General features: G+C 38.1%; 1 protein-coding gene across 3 annotated transcripts in view; it reads left to right on the top strand.

Moving 5' to 3' along the window:
- GRM5 (glutamate metabotropic receptor 5) overlaps positions 1–14,402 on the top strand; it is a gene marked incomplete at both ends in the record, with an annotated part of 232,629 nt that extends 218,227 nt beyond the window's left edge. The window contains 3 exons of one of the 3 annotated variants that reach the window (XM_082277726.1): positions 4,275–4,373; positions 5,841–6,002; positions 13,580–14,402. In XM_082277726.1, coding sequence (XP_082133852.1) covers positions 4,275–4,373; positions 5,841–6,002; positions 13,580–14,402 — 1,084 coding nt within the window. The remainder of the gene's footprint in view (positions 1–4,274; positions 4,374–5,840; positions 6,003–13,579) is intronic. The other 2 variants (XM_082277728.1, XM_082277727.1) reach the window with 2 other exon arrangements.
- Between the last annotated feature and the right edge of the window lie 10,730 nt (positions 14,403–25,132).

Here is a 25,132-nt window from a genome sequence, read left to right as displayed (position 1 = left end):
AATTTTACTTGCTGAAATTGTGTTAATAAGAAAGTAATGTTTATATGTCAATTTTTTTAAAAATTAAAAAAGTGGCATGCTTAATAATATGCAATTTATTTTAGCCATTAAATAAATGGGAAAAATTGACAAAATAAACAGAGACCCTTTTCAAAATACTCAGAGCAATATGCTGCAATTTCAAGATACCATGACCGATCTCACAGAATCGATTTTCAAGAACACAGCATGTTTGTAGTTCAAAGCAGCCCCTGCCGTAGCAACACTAAATCACTAAATATTGTTTGTATTTCATTCGTTAGCATTTATGCAGAGATCATTAAACATATAATGTCTTACCTAATCTAAAGGCTAGCTTTAACTCTGCTGCTATGAAATGTAAGTTCTTCATAATTTCTTAATATCAAGATCAAGGAACATTGCATGTGAAAAATACTGCTTCTATGTAAGTTAACAGTGTCAAGCACACATTGGGTGCTCAATAACACTTCTGCATGGCAGTATGAGATTGCATTTGAAATAGGGATTAATGACAGCTCTCTGTCTCCAACACAACAAATTACCTTTGCTTTGCATTTTAAAAATCCAAAGATACCCTGAGATATCTTCATTTAGTTAAACCTTTTTCTGAAAAAAGAGAAACAAAACCCCCTTACGTCTAAGAGTAAAAACCAGGTTTTAATTGCTCCTTTTTTTTTTTTTTTTTTTTTTTTTTTTCTTTTTTTCAGAGAACAGATTGTTTGAAACAACTATTTTTTGCTATAGCAAGCTCTTGCCTTTTGGGAATTCTTTCACCCTGTGTAGTGTGGACATTTTAACAGAACCTGCTCACTACCACCCACATTCTATCCATAGATTATTTTTCAAGGATTTCACAATATCTTTGACCAAGCTATTCACAAATGTAGGCTATGGCACACCTTCTAGGTCTGGCCTGTTGACATCCTCCAGATAGGGGATGTGCAGCCATATGAAATGCACTGCTGATCAAGGTATCCAACACCTTCTGCATGGAAATTGAGAAAGAGCAGAGGTAGGAGGGGCCATGAACATACCTGAGTCTCACCCTAACATGAAGTCAAGACCATCAGGATACCAGCACCTGGATCTACTGTGAAGGCATAGTCTAAAACGCCCATACCTAGAGACTCTTGTCAGCACAGGAACAAAATTAATAAATAATTAATGATAAATAATAATAATAATGATGTAGGGATCTGTACCTACACACATATAAAATCTGATTTCTACATCATTTTAGTGAATCACTACTGATCTTATTCAGGATGATGATTCCCATATTCCCCTTTTGTTTCCCATGGCATCCGTTAGTATTGGTCTACAAGAGGAGTTTTGTTGGAAGGTGAAGAAGGCAAGAAAAAGGTCTAGAAGTCCTTCAAACCTGAGCAGATTCACTGGTATTTCCTACCATTTATCACATGTACATTGAGTTCACTAAAAGCCAAGGCAGTACAGTCATGGTTTCTCAGCCCAGGAGTAAATTTCTTTCTCTCTCCTGAGGCCCTCTGGAGAGACCAGAATACTGCTGTGTAAGATAGAGAGATGTGACCAAGTATTTGGCAAATGGACAAGCTCTGCAGTGACTGAGTTACTGGGAATTACTTCCCAAATCTCCTGTCACTAATCAACACTTATATTAGTATTTATCATTAAATATCTTCCTTAAGACAGCTTGCTCCAGTGCAAAAACAAATGACGCAGATCACAATTTCCCACCAAAAGATGTGAAAAAAACCATTAAAGATGACCCAAAGTATTATAAATCATTTAACAGAATTGGAATTGGAGAAAAGGAGAAAATAAATTTGTTCTTACAAATAATGTTTACACAGTAGTGTTTTATGCCTCCTCCATAAATACCATAAAGCCAAAACACCTTTTACTTTTCACTTTAGTATTTCTTATGTCAACTGCAAAGAAATGTCTGAGGGTTTTCCCTCTCAAAAGACTGGCTCTTTTAAAGCAATCCTTGGTTTTAACAACCTGAAAGGGGACATTTTTCAAGACATTCTGCAATACATTCTGAGGCAAAAGCATTTCCTGTGCCTGCTCTGAAAGCTGAAAACCCTTTTTATGCAGAATCTTTGGTGTGCCTTTCCGGAATGGTCACTCAAAGAATTTTGGAGGTTCCCCTCAAGAGTTAGATGCACTTAGCAGACTAGGAGGATTGATTAGAGTTTGATCACCGTTTTCGTAATTACATGGACATTTAGCACGAATGAATGGCAATGTAGCAGTTACTATGGGTCAAGACTTTGAGGTATTATGAGACAATGTATGGTTTCTGGTGGTGCAATTTGCTCTTGAGTGGATGGATAAACTTGAGGGATTCATAACAGTGTCTCTGCTGATTTTCATGGTAGTGAAAATTATGCTAATGTGAAATGGACAGTTGTGGGGGCTTATTTATCTGGGTCACATCCATTCTAACCTGGGGTTCTTCAGGATGGAGTTACCAAGGACACCTCTTGTTTCCTTTCATTGGCTACTTTCTAGAATCCTGCTTAGTGTGAGCATTTAGAGTCTCCCAGTTTTTCCTACTTTTGATTTTTCCTTCTGCCTTGCTCGGCAAAATATCTCTTTTGGTTATTTAGTCTAAACATAACTGTATTTCTGTCCTGCTCCTCCTAAATTCTACTTTCTTTGATGTCTAACACCTTCACTCCAAGTTTATTTCCTTTCCTTTTCTGTGAAGTTTCTACACATTCTTTTCTCTCTGCTCTTTTTCTCTGGCTATCCCGATTAATTTTGTATGATCCAGTTTGACTTCATTTGTATTTTTCAGTAAATTTATCTACTCTCTGAGCCCATCCACCTTTTCCTCTGCTCTAGGAATCACCTTCCATGTAATACATATGTGTCCTGTTCGAGCTTCATGCCTATCTGGGAGCGCTACATACACCACATCCTGGATTGTCTTAAAACCTTGGTAGCCGTCTGCAAAATTGCTGTTGTTCCTCCTTTCAGTAAGGTTATAATTTGTAAACAAAAGGACTTTGCACTTATACACCTAATTTTACTGTCTCTGGTTCACTCTCAGAATCACTAAGCTTCTTCATCAGTGATTTATGTAATACACACTGCATCTGAGGGTCTACTGCAACTGCATCCAATATCTAGTCTCACTTTCTCTGTACTCAGGTTATTTCTCCTTTACAAGGTAGCTCTCTTCAAGGTACTTTTGTTATCCAGATCAGATTAATGAATGAGAAACAAAAAAAGTCCTTTATTCTGTGATTTTAGCAGAATTAAATGCACAAGCTTCCCCCCAGAAGTGTGTTAAATGCCCACAGTGCAGCCCATGGGATTTGGGGGTGGGATATCACAAATTCTTTGAGAAGACACATGCAGGTATTTTTTCAAAATTTTTCTTAAAGAATTTAAATAGGTATTTCAACACCTAGCACAAGAATTTGTACGATTAGGGTGAAGTTCACTACTGGGAGGAGAGACAGTGTGAGATTTGTACATTACTCACATCCCAGTTGAGTGTTCAGTGAGTCAACAATGACCAGGTATTATCTTGTATCCTATCCGGGGACTAATTAGATAATCAAGTATTAAACTGTTTATCCTAGTGAATTTTTCATCCAAGTGTGAGGTCCTGTACGTAAAATATGCATAGTACTGCACTGGGCTCTAGGCTTGGGGTTGATTTCCCTTGACTTTATGTCTAGATCTCAGCAAGTTATCCAACTTTTCTGTTTGTTGCCAGTTGAGAGGGAAGTCCCATTCACAACATGAACTGTGAGCCCACACAACTTTTACCCAACCTCTCCACTACACTGGTGCTTGCTTTGAAAAGTGGAACAAGCCATGTATTACAGAGATGTACGACCAGGGAAATAAGTTAGGATTGAGAACATGGCCACCAGCTGATTTCCCACTGACTCTTAATTTAAGTGTTGCTTCCCTTAAACTGGTTCACTCTGTTTGGTCTAACTCCAAAAATTATTAAAGATAAAATGTTAGCATGCTGTTTATTCTGTAAAACCATTTGGGTCATCTTATATAGAGATATAGATATATATAAAGAAAATAGTGAGCACCTATCCTGCATAACCCTGTTTGCTTTAACACTAGTCTGGGGTTTTATGCAGTTTTTTTACCACTCCCACAGCTGCTTTGCACTCTTCTCTACCACTGCCACAGTAGCATTCATGTGCATGGCCCTTTGCACAGCAGCTGTCAAAGAAAGCTGAGCACACAATCACTTCTCTCTGTTTGCTCCTGTTGTTGTCGTGATTTATTAGGTACAAAGGCAGGAGACTGGCCCCCCCGCACAAGTCGGAAATAGAGTGTTTCACCCCAAAAGGGAGTATGGGGAATGGTGGGCGAGCTACAATGACCAGGTAAGCAAAGAGCAAGTGGCCTTAGGTCAGTGTCATATGTCTGTGAACTAAAGGAGCAGCCCTGGACAATTCCAGGCCAGGTCCTCTGTCTGTAATTCCTGTGTATCCCATAAAGTATGTTTACAAAAGAAAAAAAAAATTAAAACATGTTGCCACTGCTGATTTCTGTGTTCCATCTGACTGCCAAAAAATACCCTGCACCATGTTCATTCCAGTGACCTGAACCACATGTCCTGTGTGATGTTGTTGTAATAATGGTGCTTTGGGGAGGAGAAATCTTACACATTAAGCCAGTCAGACAGATGAAAAGAAACAGCATTCAAACCTGGAGTAAGGGTAGGCCCGCTATATATTAGGGGTTATATTAAGTCCAACCAAAAGAATTTTAAAAAGCAGAGAGAAAAACTGATTGATGAAAACATTTTCAATATGAAAATGTTGGTTCTTCTCAATCAAAATATCTTGTGGAAAAGTACTGAGTTTTACAGTAGTTTTAAAGAAAGGTTTCAAAGTAATTTTAAATAGAATTTAAAGCATCTTTTTCATAACTTTCCCCATTTAATTTAATTTATATACTTATTTTCTTTTTTTTTATTGCCATTATATACTGCATGACATTAAGCGCCAATGTTACAATTTAATTAATATCAAATACTAGATTTTTTTTAATGTTACTGGGATTAACTGCTTTAGAATGGCAACCTTGATGTTTTTCTATTGAAATATTTGAAACTACTTAATTCTGTTAAATTCTTGGAGATTTCAGCTATTCTTGAGTCCAGCCAGATTTCTAAAAGTTGGACTCCCTTGGGACAGAAATTTCATTTCTCCATACATCTCCTTTCACAAATGAATAAGCACATACATGTTAAAGATGGTTATACATCTTTCATGAAAAAAGCTCTTAAGAAGCAGTGTCATTGTGTTATGTTCTACTAAGTGTTAGAACCATTTTACCATTTATTAAAAGATCTACTCATCTACCTCATCAACCCCTGTAAGATATTTATAAATATAACCTTAAAGCACAGGGTGATCAAATTATACCTTCACTTTTCCCAAGTGTTTCCTCATTTGCACAGTGCTATGCTTCCCTTGGGTGCAGTATTCACACACATACATAGGGCCATCAACACTCACACCACATAGCACACACCTGAGGATTCCTGCACTTTAAATAACATCAGAAACATTTATTGCTGAGTGTTGTACACAAAGTATATATTTTGTCAGCTGGAATTATTTCTTGTCCATGTGTCATCTGGATTTTTTTTCTTACATTGCATTGCCTTCAGAAATATTTATTCTTCATTTGAAAGCTATCTGCAATCAATATATAATGGAATTTTGAAGAGTGGAAGAGTACATGTAATTGTCAGACAACTGTATTTTTTTGTACAGTATTCAGCTCTGTTTTGCCTGGCCATATATACACCCTTGAAAAAAATCTTTTTTATATCTTCACAGTGAAGAATCTGTTTGCATTCCAGACTGTAATCGATCTGAGTCAAGTAGAGAGGAGAAAAAGGTTCCTGTTAAAGAGGATGCCCTAACAGTCAAAAAGACTGGAAACTGTGTCAGTCTAATAGTTCCACAGCAAGACTGTCAGCTGCAAGACTTACTTAAACAGTTAAGAACACCTGCTGCTTAACAGAGAGTCCAATTGCATTTGATGGCTGTGTTTTGTTGTCTCCAGCCACAATGTCCTGGCCAATGGTCCTTGTCCAATTTTGTGAGCTCAGTAGAGTTGCCACTGAATAGCCTGGGAATATCCCAGAGAGAACTCAGACATTGCAGAAGAGAAAGTAGGTACCATTCTCATGTCTCAGTAAGTACCAGACCAGTTCTAGAAGTCACTGAGATGAAGAACAGATGGAAAAAGACAGATACAGGGGCCTGACCATCTGTGAATGATGAAAAAACTCATCATCTCAGGGGACAAAGAGGTCCCATGATACACACCAAATTTCACTTACAGTCTTTCAGTCTAAATAATGCCATGCAATTCATACTGGGCAGTGTTGTTCAGCTCATGTCCTCAAATCCCTTGTGCAACATTATATATGTGTCCCAACCCCAGTGTGGACATTTTCCACATCAGGGCCTAACTACCCCTTTATATTAGTATTACAAGTGGCTTCAGATTTTTCAAGATGAAAAGTGACACAAAAATAGAAGTAGTGGGTACATTATGTGAAACCTTATAAGGCTATTTCTAATTAAGGGAAGTTATGACATCCTGCATCACCTGTGAGCATCATTCACATATATATGATAAAATCAACTATGGAATGGGATGTTTTAGGAAGCTTTCACAAAGCAGGCATCACGGCATCATTTCTTTTGCATTTCTTGCATCATATTTGCATTTCTGATTTGATTAAATCCAATGAATAAGAAACTGCTTAATAATTTACAGGAGTAATTTTCTGGCTAAATCCCATGTGCAAAAATAGTTCTGTAATTATTTATCAGGCATGCCAAACATCTAAAATTTCTCCAATTTCATGCTGTTTGCAGAGGATAGAAGTCAAATCAACTGTTGACTCTGGAGATAGAACTTGGAGAGAAAATGAGGGGGTTTTTTTGGTTGGTTGGTTGGTTTTTTGTTTGTGTGTATGTGGTTTTTGTGTTTCTTTCTCTTGTGCACTGCTTGTACACTTGATTTCAGTGTCAGGTAAGGTGATGGTTTCTATTTCTCCCAGTTTCTATTTCATACCTTTAGCAATGAAAACAACGAAAAATCACGTTGACCAAGTAATACTGAAAACACCTTAAAGCATGTAGCTGCACCAGGAAGCAGAACTTAGAGTTCAAGAGGTGCCATTGTCCTCTCTCCATCCTGTGAATAGAATGCTCCAGTGTAGCAGAAATGTGCTCAGAGATGCTTGAAATGGCATTATTCGGACAAAATGTGTAACACAGCTCTAGTTACCTTAATTTATAATTGCAATGAGGTCATGGTAGTAGAGGAAAGAAGACACATCTGATACCAGGATCATTCTTGCATTTTGGGTGATGACCATTGGTGTACTAGAAATGTTTCATTCAGATATTGGACTCTCCATTTCCCACTCTAACCATGCATGCTGCTGAAGCAGCTGCTGGAATTAGCATCACTGGTGGCTGCACTGGGAGGTCACTGGCAAAGGTTTTGTCCATCAACTCTCTCTCACTTTGTCGTTTCTTTTATCCTTACATATTAAAGTCATTCATAAAAATGTCAGCTGGGATTTTCATGAGGAAAGGAGGTATCAACAGATTATAGTTTGTGGAGTAATATAAATAATTGCTCTCACTGTTGACAACAGAAAACTACTCTGAAAAATAATTGCAAAAAAGTGTTTATTTCTAGAACTCAGGACGTGAAAAAATTATTTTTTCCTGTATCATTCCTCTTTTCTGTTTTGTTGTCATTTATCTCCATAGGAAAAGCAATATCAGAATAATTTAAACTAAATAACTTGAGTGATATATCACTAGCAGTATATTTGTGTGTGGCAGAATTGTCTTTTACCTATGGAAACAATTACATAGGCATGTAGAGGTTTTCTTAAAAGCTTTTCAAAATTAGAGAAATGGTAACAACATAAAGCATTACAGTGGTAGAATTGACCTAGTTTAGACATCTTTGGTTCTGCACCCAGTTATCCAGGTTGTCCTATATTTCTGGGAGAAACTAGAACTTGCGTCTTCATAGTTGTATACGGGAGTTCACCACTTCTACCATTTATTTAATTTCATTTCTTTAGCATGTTGCCAGGCACTAGCATTCTCCCAGGGCTGAAGAACTTGGGTCACTAAAAGCAAAAGGAATAATGATCTGAGATTGCAAGTGACAAGATGAGAGAAAGTGCATAGGTGTCCCTACTTAAATTCATCACAGGCACACACACACACACACACACACACACACACACACACACACAATCCCTTGTGAAGAACCAAGTTTTAAATAAGTCTACAAATAGCACACAAATCCTTTTCAGGCAGACTAATTATGTCACTGAGTCTTTAATAAGGTTTCAGCAAAGGAGTCTAAAAGGAAAACAGGTTCTTACTTATTTATTATTTACTTTGAATAACAAGAGTTCTCTTTGGCAGAAAGTTATATTGGCTGAGCCAAGTACAGAAGTTTATCCTGCTTACCACTGCCAGCTGCTTCTGGGGATAACACAGGAAGACATCACCCTTAAATACAGGAGAACTCTGAACAGTGTTTGGGTTATACCTTAACTGCAACACTTCACCATTGAAACATCTGGGCATAAATTTGCCACCAATTTTAGCTCCATAAAATTTAGACCAGTGTTCTGAAATATGAACTTTCATTCATGGACTTACAAATTTAAGAATTTGAAATCATGCTTTACTGTAGTCACATGAGGACAAGTTGCAAACATATCATACATGTCTCCATCAGATTATTGTCCAGTGTCTGTTTGCAGCTATACCACTTCAAATATGGAGTTAGATATCCATATTAGTATGTGATAGAGAACAAAAATTCCCTTAAATGTTTGTATTAACCTATATAATTCCACTTATATTTTGGTTTCCACTGCTGAGTAATACTATAAAACTATGAATTCCAACTTTTCTTGAAAAAAAATTAATTCCATAATTTTAAACTGATTTTCCAAGTTCAGTCAAAGATATTAAGAGAACAAGTGACTTATTTTCAAATTGCATAGGCTTTCAGTAACTGTACCCAGTACCAGTCCCCAGGCACCCGTCATCAGAATTAATTTTAGCAACTCTGGGTAATTAATGAGAATGGCACCCTTGTTAAAATATGAGAGTTTTCAGCTGCTGTGTCTCTCAATTTCTCCTCCTGTTTTTCATTTCTTCTGCATTTTGAAGGACCTAACAAAACAAATTTGCTTCACTAGCACCTGGCTAAAGAAACCCTTGCGGCAGACCTATGCACCATCTCATAAATAATCATACCACAGAGGAAAAAATGCTGCAACAAAACATCTACTACCTCAACCAAAACAAAAGATAATTCTAGACAGTTAAAAAAATATATGTGTAAAGGGAGAGGAATATTTTTTCTACACCTAAGTGTATAAGAAGCAGTTAATACCCTTCATGGATATAGAAGAAAAGCATTAAAGACAAAATTCAAGTGTCTCTAAAGAGATTCAGTAAGGGGAAAAAATGGCAAAGAAAACTAATTGCTATTCTCTCATCAAGTGGTCAACTGTAGAAGAAATATTTGAAATAGCAGCTACTTCAGAAGTTCTTTCATTTTTTCCAATTTCATTTCTTGTACATATTATATCTTGGTAGGTCTAGCAGGCAGAGAAAAAGCCAGTCTATCAAAATCAAAGCAGTTTTTAGTAAAGACAATGGAGAAACAATTACTATGTCTGGTTCTCAGGAAATCTCTCTTGTGCATAAAGCTGAACCTTTAACCTATAAAAAAGGAAATTAAAACAAAAAAATGTGCTGAAAAGGGCTTTGTTTTACAAAAAAAAAAATTGCTAACATTTTGGTATCACTGATTGAGTTTGCTGCACTCTGCTCTATTCAGTGCAATGCGTCAGCAGAAGAGCAGAGTAGGGTAGAAAACTTTGTATTCAGCCAAACTTTGTAGTGGAATTCCTTTGGGAGTTCAAAAGTGCAATTCATCTGTTTTCAACTGAGGGAGCCAAAATCTGTTTACAAGAAAAATCAAAAATTTCACTGTCCTAGAGTTTCCCATCATTGAAGAGTCAAGGCAGAGCTGGGCATAGTAAATGTAAACAATTCCATTCCTAGACATTCTAATGTATGTCTGTGATCTGGTTTTATTTCTCTGTTTTTAATTTGTGGGCACTGCATGGTTTCCAGTTAACTTGACAGTGTTCCAATCAATATGCAGTTAGAGCAGGATCTTAAAGTATTATCACTGCAATTTATCCACAACCCAGTTTTATGCCAATATAAGAAAACAAGTGGTTCTCCTTTCACAGAGGCAATAAATGATTGCATACTTCAGTCCAGTGTTGACTTCCTAGTAAGCAGGTACCGCATGATAAAGCACAGGATATATTTCTGACAGGGAAATTCTTATTATTGCTTCGAAGGTTATTAGGACTTTAGCTATATGGCTCACTCCTTACTGTAAATTATTGAATCAAAAAGGTTGGAAAAGACCTCTGAGATCATGGAGTGCTATTGTAAACCCAGCATCACTGTGTTCACCACTAAACCATTTTCCCAAGTGACACCTCCAAATGTGTTTTGAACACTTCCAGGGATGCTGACTCTACCACTTCCTTGGGGAACCTGTTCCAATGCCTCACCACCTATTCAGTGAGTGGACCTTGTGTCCTACTCAGTTTTTAATGTCAAGGAATTTGCAATGAATAATGGTCAAGTCTTACAGGCTTTCGCACAAAATTTACATTAAACAGCAACTGGGTCTCCTTCAGAGCCCTAGGATCAACATGAGAGCCACATGCACAGATTACTCCTGGGCAGAGTACAAAAACAGTGAATGAGTGTATCAGCCAGACTGACCCAAACCCAAACTGAGATTCAGGGAGGTTGGTGACTTGCTCCACTGAAGATTTAACTGTTAGCTTTCTTCCTTTCTTTGCCAAGGGCTAGATGCAAAATCAGATTTCATCCTTTCCTCTTCCCCAGGTTTTTCAGCCTCATATCTCTCCTTAATAATTGTCTCTTTAACTGTGACGAGGGAGGGGGGAACATGTTCCCTTCACAAACTCTTATTATCTGACCCTCAGGCCATGAAAATATCTACATGCATTTAGTACACATTTAAAGGGTTTGAACATCTGTACTAGGCCAATGCTTGAAGTCAGGAGGGGTGCTAGAATATACCACTTTCTTTGGGCAAGCATTTCTATTTGCGTTGACCAATCCTTCATGTTAATGGCATTTATTTCACCCCTGTGCCAGGCAGGTCTGTTCAGATCCTTCTAAGACGTCACGAGCAGGACATCCAGGACTGGATCTATGTCCTCTCTTTCTGTCTGATCAAAGTTACAAGTGACAGATCATTCTACCTCCTGGTCCAGGTCAAACTCAGCAACACCTGGGACAAGGCTTCATGGTCATCATACCGGAACTAGAGGCAAGATCTTGTCTGCCAAACAATCCAAATTCTGCTCCTGCTGCTGTCACTGAGCTCCCACTGAGCTCAGGACTCAGCATGACCAGTGAGCCAGGGCTCCCAAACAGTTCTCAACACCGACTGAGTATGTGTTGCAAGGAGACAAATGCGTAGTCCTCAGTGGGAACAGTTTTACTCTGGAAGGCATTAGTGACAGCTCCTGTTCAGTCCAGAACCACACCCACAGTGTGATTGAATCAAAGAGTCAAAGTGAGCAGTGCTACAGGTTAGACTTTGCTTTTCCTTCTTGCTCTGATTGAGGTACAACAGAAGGAAGAGATTGTCTGAACAGCAAGTTACAAGCCACCAGCCGTTTTGCCTGGCATTTTGGGGACAGGGGCCTAACAGTCAGCTTCCAAGATATGAATAACATCCTGGTGATCATTGCAGCAAAAGGGTGAACTCATATGTACTTATACAGATCATTTCCCAGTCTACCCTCTCTTAAAGTACCCATTGTTTTACATTGTGTTTGTCTACTGGATTCTGTCATGCTGTTTTTGAAGGGGAAAGCTGTCAGCATATGTTGTGTTACATGATCCATCGTAATTTCATGTAACATAATCACGGATGTGAACCCACAAGGAGGTTTTGTTTTACACTCAGTGTGCAACTTTTTCTTTAGATGACCAGAAGAGCTATTAAATTGATAGTTTGAGGCAAGCCTCCACAGGAAGGCTGGTATAAAGTCATCTGTATTCAGTAAACTATGTGCTTTGCAAACTGTTATGCTGCAGGCTAACATGTGAGGATATCTATCGCAGACTTAAAAAGCAAACAAAAATCAAATTTGCAATAATCTGCCAGGGTGTCCAATGTTGTTGTCTTTTCAAAAATCCTAAATGACTATAGCAAATATTTAGGAAACCAAAGCAAATCATCTAAAGTTTTGATGCATTTTATATATAAATCATGTTTATTTGTACGTGGAGACTGTTTCTTCTGTTGACATCATTTCAGAGTCATTGTCTGTTTCAGCTAAGAAATATTTCTAATATCTTCCTTATTTCCAAGAACTATATGTTAATGTATGTATGAACATCAGCTCATCAGACTGAGGAAGATGTAAAAGGAAATATTGTGTGTTTATAAAGGCCACAGTTAGCTTTTCTCAGGTATCAAGAGGAGAAAAATAAGCAACTTTGATAAAGAGCAGAGTATGATGGGATCTAAAGAGAATTTACCCTAAAAGGACTTATTTTGCAGAAAAGTGGAGCAAAATGTTTATTGCTGTCTCCAAACTCAGGTCACCATGAGCAGCTGCTTGCATAGCTTGTCAGGTATTTATTTCCTACTAGGAATATAGTTTCATTCTCTGAGCCAACCTGCAATTAAAAAAAAAATATTTCTTTTGTCTAGTGGCATCTAGCTTGCCAAGTACCTCAATGAAGAAGTAGTTACCCATTAGAAGTGTCTCTCTACCTACAATCAGTATAACGCCTTTCTGTGTATTGCTCCAATACTTCCAAGTGATGGGATACCAAGAGATTTTTTTTCTCCCCCTTAACAGATTACACTTCTTCATCTCCCAGTCTATAATCCCTGCCCCATACCAGGAATCCATGTTCAGAACACTATACAAAGCTCCTTACCACTGAAAGCTCCCAGGCCAGCCCACATACCCGCCCCCTGCAATCTAGCTAGTCCAGGTCTCTCACTCAATCTCTTCAAACATTTAATTCTTCCTCACTCCTCCACACATCCCTCAGTCCCACAGCCCCTCTTCCAGACACCAGTCCAACAGAAGGGAAGCCATCAAGCTTCTCCCTCCTCCAGGATGGACACTGTCTATGTCCCAATGGCCTCAACAGAGGGGTCAGCAGTGGCCATGAACTAGCACAGAACAGGTGATGGCTGGATGCACAAGTGGCCTGTAAAATGAGCTGGCACACTGCTTGTTTTCCTAGAACATACAGGTAAAAATGATAGATATAGATATATTGTGATAGATATAGGTGAAATCACAGTCAGCTTTATGATGAATATAAGGTCTGAAATACCATATACCCGTGGTATATGTACAGGGACTATATCTTTAACGTTGATGCATGGTACCATCTTATCTTATTTGTGTTTACAGCTCTAACGGGAAATCAGTTTCCTGGGCCCAGAATGAGAAAAGCAGCCGAGGAGCACACCTTTGGCAGCGGTTGTCAGTCCACATCAACAAAAAAGAGAACCCCAACCAAACTGCAGTGATCAAGCCTTTCTCTAAAAGCACAGATAGTAGCCGACACAGTAGCAGCGCTACATTTCCCGAGGCGAGTGCCAAAACGCTTTATGACGTTTCGGAAGCCGAAGAGCAATACCCAGCTCAGTACCGACCACAGACTCCCTCACCAATCAGCACTTTGAGCCACAGAACTGCCTCTGTCAGCCGAACAGAAGATGATGCCCCTACCTTCCAGTCAGAACCTCCTCAGCGAAGTAGCTCCTCTCAAGGCTCCCTCATGGAGCAGATCAGTAGTGTCGTTACTCGCTTCACAGCCAATATCAGCGAGCTGAACTCTATGATGCTTTCAACATCTACTCCAGGGACAATGGGGGCTGCTCCTCTCTGCTCTTCATACCTGATTCCACGGGAAATCCAGCTCCCTACAACAATGACCACACTTGCAGAGATCCAACCTCTTCCTGCCATTGAAGTCAATGGCGCTTCACAGTCTGCTAGGAAAGCTTCAAATGACAGCATCAAAGAAGGCACTTCAGAGACCCCAGCAGCCAAGCAAGACCTGGAGGAGTTGGTGGCTTTAACTCCTCCTTCTCCTTTTAGAGACTCCATCGATTCTGGAAGTGCATCTCCCAGCTCTCCGGCTTCTGAATCAGCTCTCTGCATCCCGTCCTCTCCCAAATATGACACACTCCTCATCAGAGATTATACTCAAAGTTCTTCTTCGCTGTGAATGTAGTTCAAGACGATGTTGGATCTCAACAACTACAAGCAAGTAGTGAGGGGACAGCCAAGTCTTCAAGATCTCCAGTGTTTACGCAGACAGAGTGAGAGGCATTGGGTCATCTTGTGAGAAGTGGAAGGGAAGAAGAGGAATTACTTGAGAAGTGGAAACATCAGATTAATTATGCTGATTTAAAGACAAAATGACTCTTGGCAGATTATCGTGGCCTTAAAAAAACATGGGCTTTTCAGAAACACTGAATCTATTTTTGAGGGCTTATAAGGAGTCTGTTAATCCAGTTACATACCAAGTGCTTTGCTTTAGTATTACAATGAACTGTGTGTACAATATAGGGGACGGGGGAACTAGATTGTAAACAACTGTACAATGGTTTGTTTGTTTACTCTGATCCCTTACCCAGAAGTGAACCTTGATCTTTTATCAAGAATAGAAGACCAAACGTTGAATGTACATTTTCTAACAGACTCAAATCTGGGACCAACCTGTCAAGCTATCTTTCTTTTTTTTTTTCTATGAAGATCTCAAAAAGCAGTAATGTATGTTCAATAACTACAAAACTTTTTGCTGAAGAATATTGTGTCTGTGGTACGTTACACGTGGATAACACTAAGCTGAGGCTTTGCAGTGAGTGACTGCAATACGGAGGGCTTTACAAGTGACTTCTCAACCTACACATTTGTTTATGAAATTCTCTTCTATCAGTATCAAAAGTTCAATTTATTAACATTGGATTCACCTTCACAACAACAAAACCCAAGGAAGATTTCCTGACTATTTCACCATGTTGCCAACTAATAATGAAGTAGCAAAAAATATTTTCTGGAGTACTGTTTTGTAATTCCCTTATCAGGGCAAGTTGTTGAGGTGAATATTCTCTTTCTAGCAGCACTACCAAGCTATATTATAGCTGCACTCCCTACTGAAATTAACACATTTTTATGGACATTCTCGTGATAATGTTACCAGTTAAAATACTTGCTCAGATTCCCATCTTTGCTTGTAAGGAACAGGTAAACACCCTAAGGAGTTTCTCCATCCTTTGAACGACAGAATTCTAGGATACCATTTTGGATTATGATGAATGCTAACTGCCAGTGGGAAGATTGTCATAATAATAATTTATATATATATATAGGGAAAAAACCCCTGTGTCAAAGTCTGCTTAGAGGTTATTAAGCTGCTCTTTAAGAAGCAACAATTTTAAACTTTGTTTTGCTGCTGATGCCTTGCAGCTATGAACAGTGACAAAAAAAAAAAAAAAAGAAAAAAATACATTCAAAGCAATACAGAGTAAAGGTTAAAACAGAGAAGACCTAATGAGATATGAACCAACAGATTCTTTGTTTCTTAGCAACTCACAGAAGAAACAAGGGGATTCCTCATATTTTTTTTCCTATATCAAGGTAGTACAGTTTAGTGCACTTCATACTGTCACAGCACTTTTTTAATAAAGGCAGGGAAGAGTTTTAAAGTTTGAATAGTAGCTAAATAATTTTTGATAGGTGTAGTTACATAGAACTTGTAAGTCAGACCCTAAACGCACACTGTATTGGCTCTCTTCTTCATGACATAGCTGTCCTCAGGTGCCAAACTTTTATGGGTTTGTTTTATTTTATTGAAGGATAGCATGAAGTGATGAGTAATGTACTTCAATTCAAAGTTGAGTTGATGTAGCCTTATATAGAAGACAGCCTCAAGGAAGGGAGCCTTGAAATAAGGCTGCTATATTTTATTTTCAAAACCTTTAGATCTTGTTTCTTCGAAGAAAACAAATATTTTGTAATCAAAATTCATACCTCCTTTTCCTCCCCCATGTTCAAAATAATAAATATTTGATCAAACAAGTAAAAGATGAAAGCACATTCACATACTTTAGCAAAGAGTATTTTCTGTTCCTTTGGGATGCTTGTTTTACTATTATGTGTTGCACCCCAATTTGCTGCTCAACAACATTTAAGAACGAAAAGTAATAGATGACTGAATCTAGACCAGCACCTCACAGAGATATTCTAGTGACTCTAGAGCCAGGCAGTGTTATCCAATTGCAGTCTGGGCATGCTTGTTTTGTCAGGTACAGTCATTTATCAGCTTTGCCTATAGCATGAACAGGCAGGTCACAAAACAGCTCTACTCCAGAAGGCAGATCCCTACACTAAGGCATGACTGAAGGTCCTTGTTGCCCATATGCAGTTCTTGCCTCCTCGCATGACTGATCAGCGTGGACTCAGTTCTGTGCAGCTGCATGGTTCCCAGACCAGAGCTCAGTTTTACCCCCCTTGGTTCACAGTACTAGCATGTCTCATCATTCCCTAGCTGTCCATGTCTTCAGGAGAAAGCGTCTTCTGTCACAGGTCACAACCCACATTTAAGGGAAAAGCATGTCCAATCAGTCTGTGATACAAACCTCCTCCTTAAGGGAGTTTAGACCACTGAAATGTTGTTCGTGGACAACTTATATGACAATATTAGTCTCCCATCAGTGCAATAATGTTTTAATAGAAACAGAGTGTACTGAGATAGTTAATATGAATTTCAAAGGGATGCTATTACTATCTGTTCTCTTATACTTCAAATTATTGAACAATATCCTTACAAGAACATCCTCCACCTTGATCTTTCCTGTTCCTGTAGTCTGTTCTTATGGTGGTGGACAATTAATATAATTATATTCCTGTTAAAATCTGTGAGTTTCACTGCACTGTGAAATAATCAGCAGTGGAAGTAAGTATTATACAGACAAATATAAAGATGTTTCCTTAAAAACAAAGCTAGTAAAAAGGAGTGAAAAATAGAAACTGTCAAGCTCAGCATAAATATACCTCTTCTGCTCTCAAATGGCACCATCCTGGCCATAGCTGTTGCTCAGAGCTTCCTGACAATGTTAATGTATACTGTCACGATGATATAGGTATGAGGATGCACCATGTGCCCACACACACAAAATCCTCAATCTAACACCTGAATGCATGTTTTAAGAGCCTAAAACCCTACTGTTGTGCAACCCAAATTTTAAACAATTTTGCTCACTCTCAGAGGAGTCATGTATCTTTTGCATATCCATTAGGTACAGCAGAAATTTTAATTGCACAAGGAACCATGGATGGACCCTGCTGGGATAGTACCCTCTTGGAGTCAATCTATTTTTAATGAAAGGTAGGGCAACCTTAGGGGCATTTAAAGAAGGCAGAATCCACTTTAATTGTACAGGCTAGAATACATCAACATCACTTTGTATGATGTGTTTGAACTTCAACAAAAGGAGGAAAGGTTTACTGGAAAAAAAAGCAACAATGGTGTAATGCTTGTAGTAATAATACAAATGAGCCCAGTGGGAGATTTGCAAGACTGGAAAGTTCTTTAGGAGAAGCCAGTGGATTTGACACAAGAGAAAAAAATAATACAAATGGCAGACATCATGACTTCATTATTCTGTTTGTATGCTAGTCTCTGTCTAGGACATTACGATATAGTGGCAGGAGTTTTCAGACATAAATGCAAAAGTTACAATCATGAACACTTTTCAATCTAACTAAAGATTGTGTAAGTACCAACTGAATGGCTTGAAATTTGCCTTCCAATTTAGTGCTGCTGCCAGAAAGGGAATTAAAGGATTTGAAACTATTGTCATTCTTGACTGCAGGGACCTCAAAAAAATCTCTTCTTTCTTTTGTGCGTCAGGCCAACCCTAAAGAGTGATGGTGTAACCACCTCTGATCTGTGCTCTTGAAATAAAGTGAGTCACTCTGGCAGACCAGTTGGGAAGGTCTTTGCAATACTGAAGAACTGTATTTTTAAATTGTCTCTGAAGAATGATTGCATGACTTTGAAGATGTGCTTCCTTGTACTTCTATCTGAACATTTGGTGCCTAGACTCATGCAGATACCTTAGACCAGAGATTTTTAGACCACAGTCCACAAATCACTTGCTGATGTTTCATGGGACCCTGGTTGATCACAAGGTGCTGGCTTCTTCCATTGATTTCCAGCTACAAAAGTGAGATAGAAACTAAATGCTAATTAAAAAAAACTGTTAAAAGTTCTACAAGAAAAAAAAAATGTTATGTTAGTTTGCTTGGATGTTTATTCAGTTGCTGTGTTTGTAAAGGAAAACTTTTGTTAAAAACTGGGAGAATAAGATATCAAAAGAAAGTAAATGGGAAGGCCAGTTCATGATTCTCACTCTGGATGATAGCAGAGTTCCCCTGGGAATGTTTTCTTTAGTGTGCAAGACCAAACTGAAAGACAGCATATCTGTGGGTGTAAATTCTGTAAAGGAAAGTGTGCAACCTTGTTATTCTGCTGAATACACCATTTATGAGGTGAGAGGATAAAAGATGACAGCAACAGACAGCATACAAAAGAGTCGGTTCCTTGGGGAAATCAGAGCACCATGCTCAGGATTAATAATGTGGCCATGACTTTTTTATTGTGTTGGAGACCACTGCCAGGGATGACTCAAAAAAAAATACTTTGGAGCCTAAAGTTTGGATTTCAGTAGAATGTAATACCTACATTTTGAGCTCAATTTAAAAACAACTATTCAAATGCCACCTTAATCTAGCGTCTAGCACAGTATGTCTGTGTATGCTCAGAACTAGCCTGATCATCACATATCTAAGGATACCTAACTCATGTTAAAACCCTTCAGGGATGCAGAAAACACTGCTTCCTAAGTTAAATCCCTATATATCCCATGAGAGAGGGCAGAGAATGCATAGTACAGTTTCCTGGCTGCAAAGTGCTCTAATGACTCAGTGTTGAGACGTTCTGTTCATTTCCCTTCACAGGACAGAAACAAATTCAAGAGTATTGCAGTGGAAAAGGAACAGTGAAACCTGATAAGATAAACACTGAATAAAATTATAGATCATATATGACCATTTAATATAAAATACTTTAAAAATCTCTGGAGCAGAGACAAGGTGAGTATTTTAACTCCAAAGAAGTGGCAGCAACCTTTTGTCTGGGCTACATATTGGCTAAAAAGAAAGTTAAATGCTTCCCTGAAAAGAGTTTTAGTGACAGGAGGGAAGGATGTGCCCTTCGATAACTTTTTATCTGCAGAAATCTTGTCTTCCATCTGGAGTTCTCAGACCCCTTCCTGGAAAGGAGAGATTGAGCCTTCTTAGATAGGTGAAGGAATTAAACTTGAGGTTCCTACTTCTCTGACACTGCAGAAAAAAGGGATCCATTTAATTTTCCTCCAGCCACAAAGGTGACCTGAAACAAAACGTATAGTTGTCTCCAAAAATTGATCCCAGTGGAAAATTAGCATTTTCTGCACATTGCATTTCCATACTGGCTCAAATAGAGTATTCCTAGACATCTCTTTCCTTGTTGTGTTGCTTTCCTGGGCACTAGCTCTTCTCACAAACTCCACAGCAAGGTTAGATATTTAACAAAAGGTCCTGGCCTCCACACTAGAGCAAAAAAACCTATTTATTACACGGAATAATTTTAAGTGGTGAAGTCCTTTGCTGGCATTGACCCTTAATCTATTGAGGTCAATGGAATCATTCCAGATTAATATGCATGTAAAAAAATCAAAGTTGGATAGTGGCCACTGAAGTCTAGATTTTGGCTATTTGTTCTGCAGAGAATGGTAATGACAGGATGTTCTTCCCACTCTCTTTTGAATCAAACAGCAGATGGATTTTATTAGGTTCATTCCTGAAGCTAGGCTTGGTGAATAGGTCCTTCCTGCCATTCATCTTTATCATTCCTACTTTATCTGCTAGCCCAATGGGAAAATCACCCTCTAACTAAATGTGTTAAGGGATGTGAGAGAACATGTCCAAAAATAAGCAACAGGTGACAGTTTTCTGGCAGTTTCATGAATCTCCTAAAAGGAAGTCAATACTCTCCAAGAACATCATTCATCTGCTACCCATTTGAGTGTGTACTTCATTTAGTAAACACTTAAGTTGAATTACCTGAACTCACTTTTTTTGCGGTGGTTTATTATTACATTCTCAGTAAAAATCTCTGCAATTGCCACTTACAATTTTATACTGTGAAAAGAAAAAGAGATACAGACCAGTGAAGCATAAAGGTAAGTAAAATATTCATCTGGGGGATGAATTGGTGTATATGGCTGGTTTTGTCTCACCTGAGCAATGACAGTACTAACAAACAATAATCATTAAGTCACTCCGATCTGCCAAATGGAAACAAATATACTATGTATATTACATGTACTAATAGGATTATATGGCAGCTGCTGGTGGTATTTGTAATTAGAAATCTATATAGAATATAGATGTTTTAGAGAGACGGTGCCAATTCCAAAAGATTTGTGTGGGCTACAAGTGCTTGTAATTATTTTTTTTTTAATTTGCTAATAACTTATGAAGAACTGGTTTCAAACATTCTGTGACTGTTTGTTCTTTTTTATGTTGTTGCTGCTTATACTATTAAAACATAGAGAATGTAAAGTTATTATTTTGATGTGAACTGAAAATGATTTTTCATAAAATTTAACATTTTTATCAGCTTTGGTTTGCTTTCTACCTGTACAAATGTAATTTATTTTAGCATTGAAGAACACGCTTGTTTCTCAATTGTCTACATCATGTTATAGTTGGTGTTTATGTAGAGTCAGGTACTTTTTGAACAGTATTAAAAAAAATCTGTGATATGACTGAAAACTGGATTTTTTTTTTTCTCCAAAACCCTTACAGATATGTTTTCAGTGCATTTTTCTGCCTATACACAAACCCTTGAATTATAATCTTTCTCTCTTTTTCTCTCCCTCTCTGTTGTTTTAAAGGATTAACATTTATGGTATCATAGTTACATAACGCTCTAGTATAGTTTGATCTTTGTCTTTTGAGGCAAACACAATCTCATTGATGAGGCATATATAGATTTGCAAACTGAGAGGAAATAGTAAAATAATCTGCTCTTGAGCAACAGAAAACAAAACTGTTCAACTTACAGTCATATATCAAAACATTATTTTTATAGATGTTGTAAGAAACTACTTTACTTCTACCATTGTAGGTTCACATCTAATCTTGAACTGCAAAAAAAGTCAGAGAAATTTTTTTATATGCTTTAACAATTTGGTTTCTAGTGCTCTGCCTTTATGACACCTAGGAATAAATGTCTTATCTTGGCTACATTCTGTTTCCAGCCAATAGATTCTGTTATACATTCCCTGCTAAATGCTTAAAAAAAACCAAACCAAAACCACAACTCAAAAAAACCCATACCCCCACCAAAAAAAAAACCAAAAAACAACACAAAACCCCCCACAGAAAACCAAATAAAAAGAAACCCCAAACCAACCAAACAAACTAATAACAAATAAACCCCACAGAACAAAACCAACTTTCTAGTTTGGAAATCCTCTCCATCCCATTCCAAAATCTGGGGTTTGTAATAGTCTTAATATTCTTACATAGACTGACATGAATTTGGAATAACTACAATGCATGCAGTGAAATGCAGTGTGAACTGCAGCACTCAGATAAAAGACTATTATACACATTATTTTCTAAGCACGTCTCTAGAGAAACTGCTGAATCAGTTTATTTGCAGTTGAAAAACCAAGGGGAATAATTTGCAACACAATGGTAGGTAAAGTGCCCAGCTCCAGCTAAAAACAATGTGAATTCACATCATGTCTTTGAACCTAAAAGTCTACATCCCAAAGTAAATTCTTTCCATGTAGAAATCCACAGCAGTTGATTCAGTGAAATATACTGCTTTAGGTGAAGAATATTTTACCAAAAGAAGCATTGCAATTACATTGTCATTTGGAGAGAAAGACTTGGAAAATCATATGCAACATCTTGTTTCATTGCAGAATATTTTTTAAAGCAGTCTCTGGAACACTAGATCAAATTAGTTTTGTTTGCAAGAACAGTTGATTTATGCCACACTCCGTGACCACCTCTCAGCTGCGTTTCTTCAGAGATTCTGTTATCACTACAGAATGATGACATTCAGAAACTAATAAACTAATAAATCCTATTCCAGATTAAATCACTAATCAATGTTTACATTGATTAAAAAGAGAGGGGTGCAATTCCATAAAAAGCCTTCAGAAATATCAGAGAAATTGGTGATGAGAAAAGCAAAAGCTCAATTTCTTAAAAAGTTTGGAATCTAATTTCTCTGCCTGTCTGGAGCTTGATCTTTCTTTCATGTGTGGTCCATAATTGCTATCTGATACCAGAGAAGCCTTACTGCCAGTACTGTCCTCGTCAGCTAAACTAATACTTGGACTGGGTGCTCCTTCCCTTCTCACATCCTCCTTCTGCACACAGAATGGATGAACATTGGGAAAAGGGCTGGAATTTTAAGAAATGCAATCTTCCTTTTTGTATGTTCAGGGACTATTTATTAATTTTTTTTCTATTGTAGGAGTTTAAGACCAAATCACAGTGGAGTGCATGAGGCATTTATTATGGCAAAAGAAATAGATGAGCTTTCTTTTACATATACAGAGATATTTTTCGTGTATTTACATTTTTTTCAGGGCAGTAGTTTCAAATTACCATCTGCTTTTATTTGTTTGCTTGTAAGCCAAGTCTTACAATTTAGTCAATTTTTTAGACTAAAACAAAGCTATCAACATGCTCACTATGATTTTGTTTAACAGGGATTAAAAACTTACCTCCACATACTTACTACATTTAACTTCTTCCCAAAGATCAGCAAATGAAAATTCACATATGTTGTGAACATATGTGTCATAGAATCACGTAATTTTTTTATGTCGGAAAAGACCTCTAGGATCATCAAGTCCAAATGTTAACCCAGCGTTGCCAAGTCCACCAGTAAATCTTGTCCCCTTGCCCCACATCCATATGTTTTTAGAACATTTCCAGGTATGATGATTCTACCACATCCTGGGCAGCCTGTTCCAATGCTTGAAATATGTTCACATGTATATGAAGAGTGAGACATCAGATTTGTGCGTGTTTGGTGAGGTGAAGAGTAGGCTCAAGTGCTTGTCACAAGATTGGTGTGGTATGTTACACATCCACTGTGGGTTGGTCCTTGGCCCTCAGGAGAGTAATTCCCAGAACCTGGTTCTCTACTCATCACCTTCTGCCTAAGCCACTCCCAAAGTGCTCCAGAGCTTCAATTATGAATACTCCTAAAAGTGTGTGTAAGCACCAGGGATGTCACTTGAATCTCAGCTTAACAATCACTTTAGACTGACATTTAACTAACTGTATAGACACATAACTGATGAACCCCAGAGAAAGCTGCCAAGAGGACCTGGAATACTAAAAATCTGTCTAAGACTAGGAGGATGAGATTTGCTTCCAAGTAGAAGATGAACACTACAGGGTGCCCCAAATTTTAGGCACCAATTACAAGCTTACAAATGAAATGCCAGCAAGACAAAATACGAAAAGGAGATCTCCTGTATCTATATAGAAAGAATAAAAGCAGCATATAGATTATTGAGATAAATTGAGTATGACAAATAAGGAAAAGTACACCAAAACCAAAAAATTAAGACTGCAATAGAAGTGACATATTACTGGAAGAGTAATCATGAAACTGTGAATTTAGGAAGCAACTAAAAGGCCAGCAAAACTCTGGAGCCCCACCTGAAAGCAGACCAGTCAAAAGCGCTAAGTGACACACTAGCATAAAGCAGACTTTATGGAGGGGAGAGCAGTAAAGAGCAGGAAAGAAATCATGTAAAGATGTTATTGAGGTCACTGGATTCCCATGCTGGCATCATACCAAAATCCTATCACAGTTATAAACTGTGTGAGATGACATTATTCCCTCATAAATTACTTTGTCCTATTCTGAGTCTTTGTTATTTGACGACCAGAAAGATGCTGAAAAGTTAGATAATGGTGATATTAAAATTTGGCACCAAATTAGTGCAGCAGAATTGAAAAAACATAGACTTGCCATGTTCTTTGGTAGGACAAGGTTGGCAAGCACTGTCCATATGTGACTACCAAATATCAGAGAGTGTTCATCCAAACAGGCTTTACCAAGCTTCATCTTAAAGCAATATTACAGAGTGCCTTGGCTTGTGCCACTTACAGCTTATCCCAGCTGCCTTGCAAATAGCCCTGGGAGGTTTGGTCCATTAGGTCACAAAATACCAGGCTTCGTGATTTCACTGCTGCTCCAACACCAAACTGCATCTGCTTGGGCTAAGGAAAAGCATAACAGCCCAGTTATAACACAACATCCATGTGTCCAGTGAATTAAATGTCCCAACCCCAAATGAAAATCCGCAGCTGAACACAGCTACAGAGAAGTCAAGTCTGCAAATACCCACAGAAACAGAGGGGAGCTCACTGGGCAATGACAGCTTGAATTCAGACCAAAAGGAGCACATTTCTTGTACTATACAGCAAAACTCTGCCTGTAGCTTTGCTAGAACAGCCTGAAATCCAAAGGAAAGGAAAGAAATCATATAAAATTGAATAGAAAAGTCCAACACTGCTGCTACAGATCACATGAAAATATAGGAATTACCTTTGTCTCCATTATACCTCAGTTACCTGACAACAGACCATGGAATAGTGAGTTTTTTATTTCTTCATCATGCTTTCACTACCCCACGCATACAACAAATACACAACACAGTAAGTGACAGGGATTGTTTGACCATCTCACACTGCATCGATAGCAGCTGTCCTCCAAACAGATTGGGAGATACAAGCAATGCATCAACTATGGCTGAGAGGGAACATGCAGTCAACTGAAGGGAGGAAAGTGTGTTTTAC

Source organism: Coloeus monedula, assembly GCF_965178545.1.
Source record: "Coloeus monedula genome assembly, chromosome: 3".
Lineage (NCBI taxonomy): Eukaryota > Metazoa > Chordata > Aves > Passeriformes > Corvidae > Coloeus > Coloeus monedula.
Note: the sequence above shows the minus strand (reverse complement) of the source record. Positions and strands in the feature narration are given on the sequence as shown.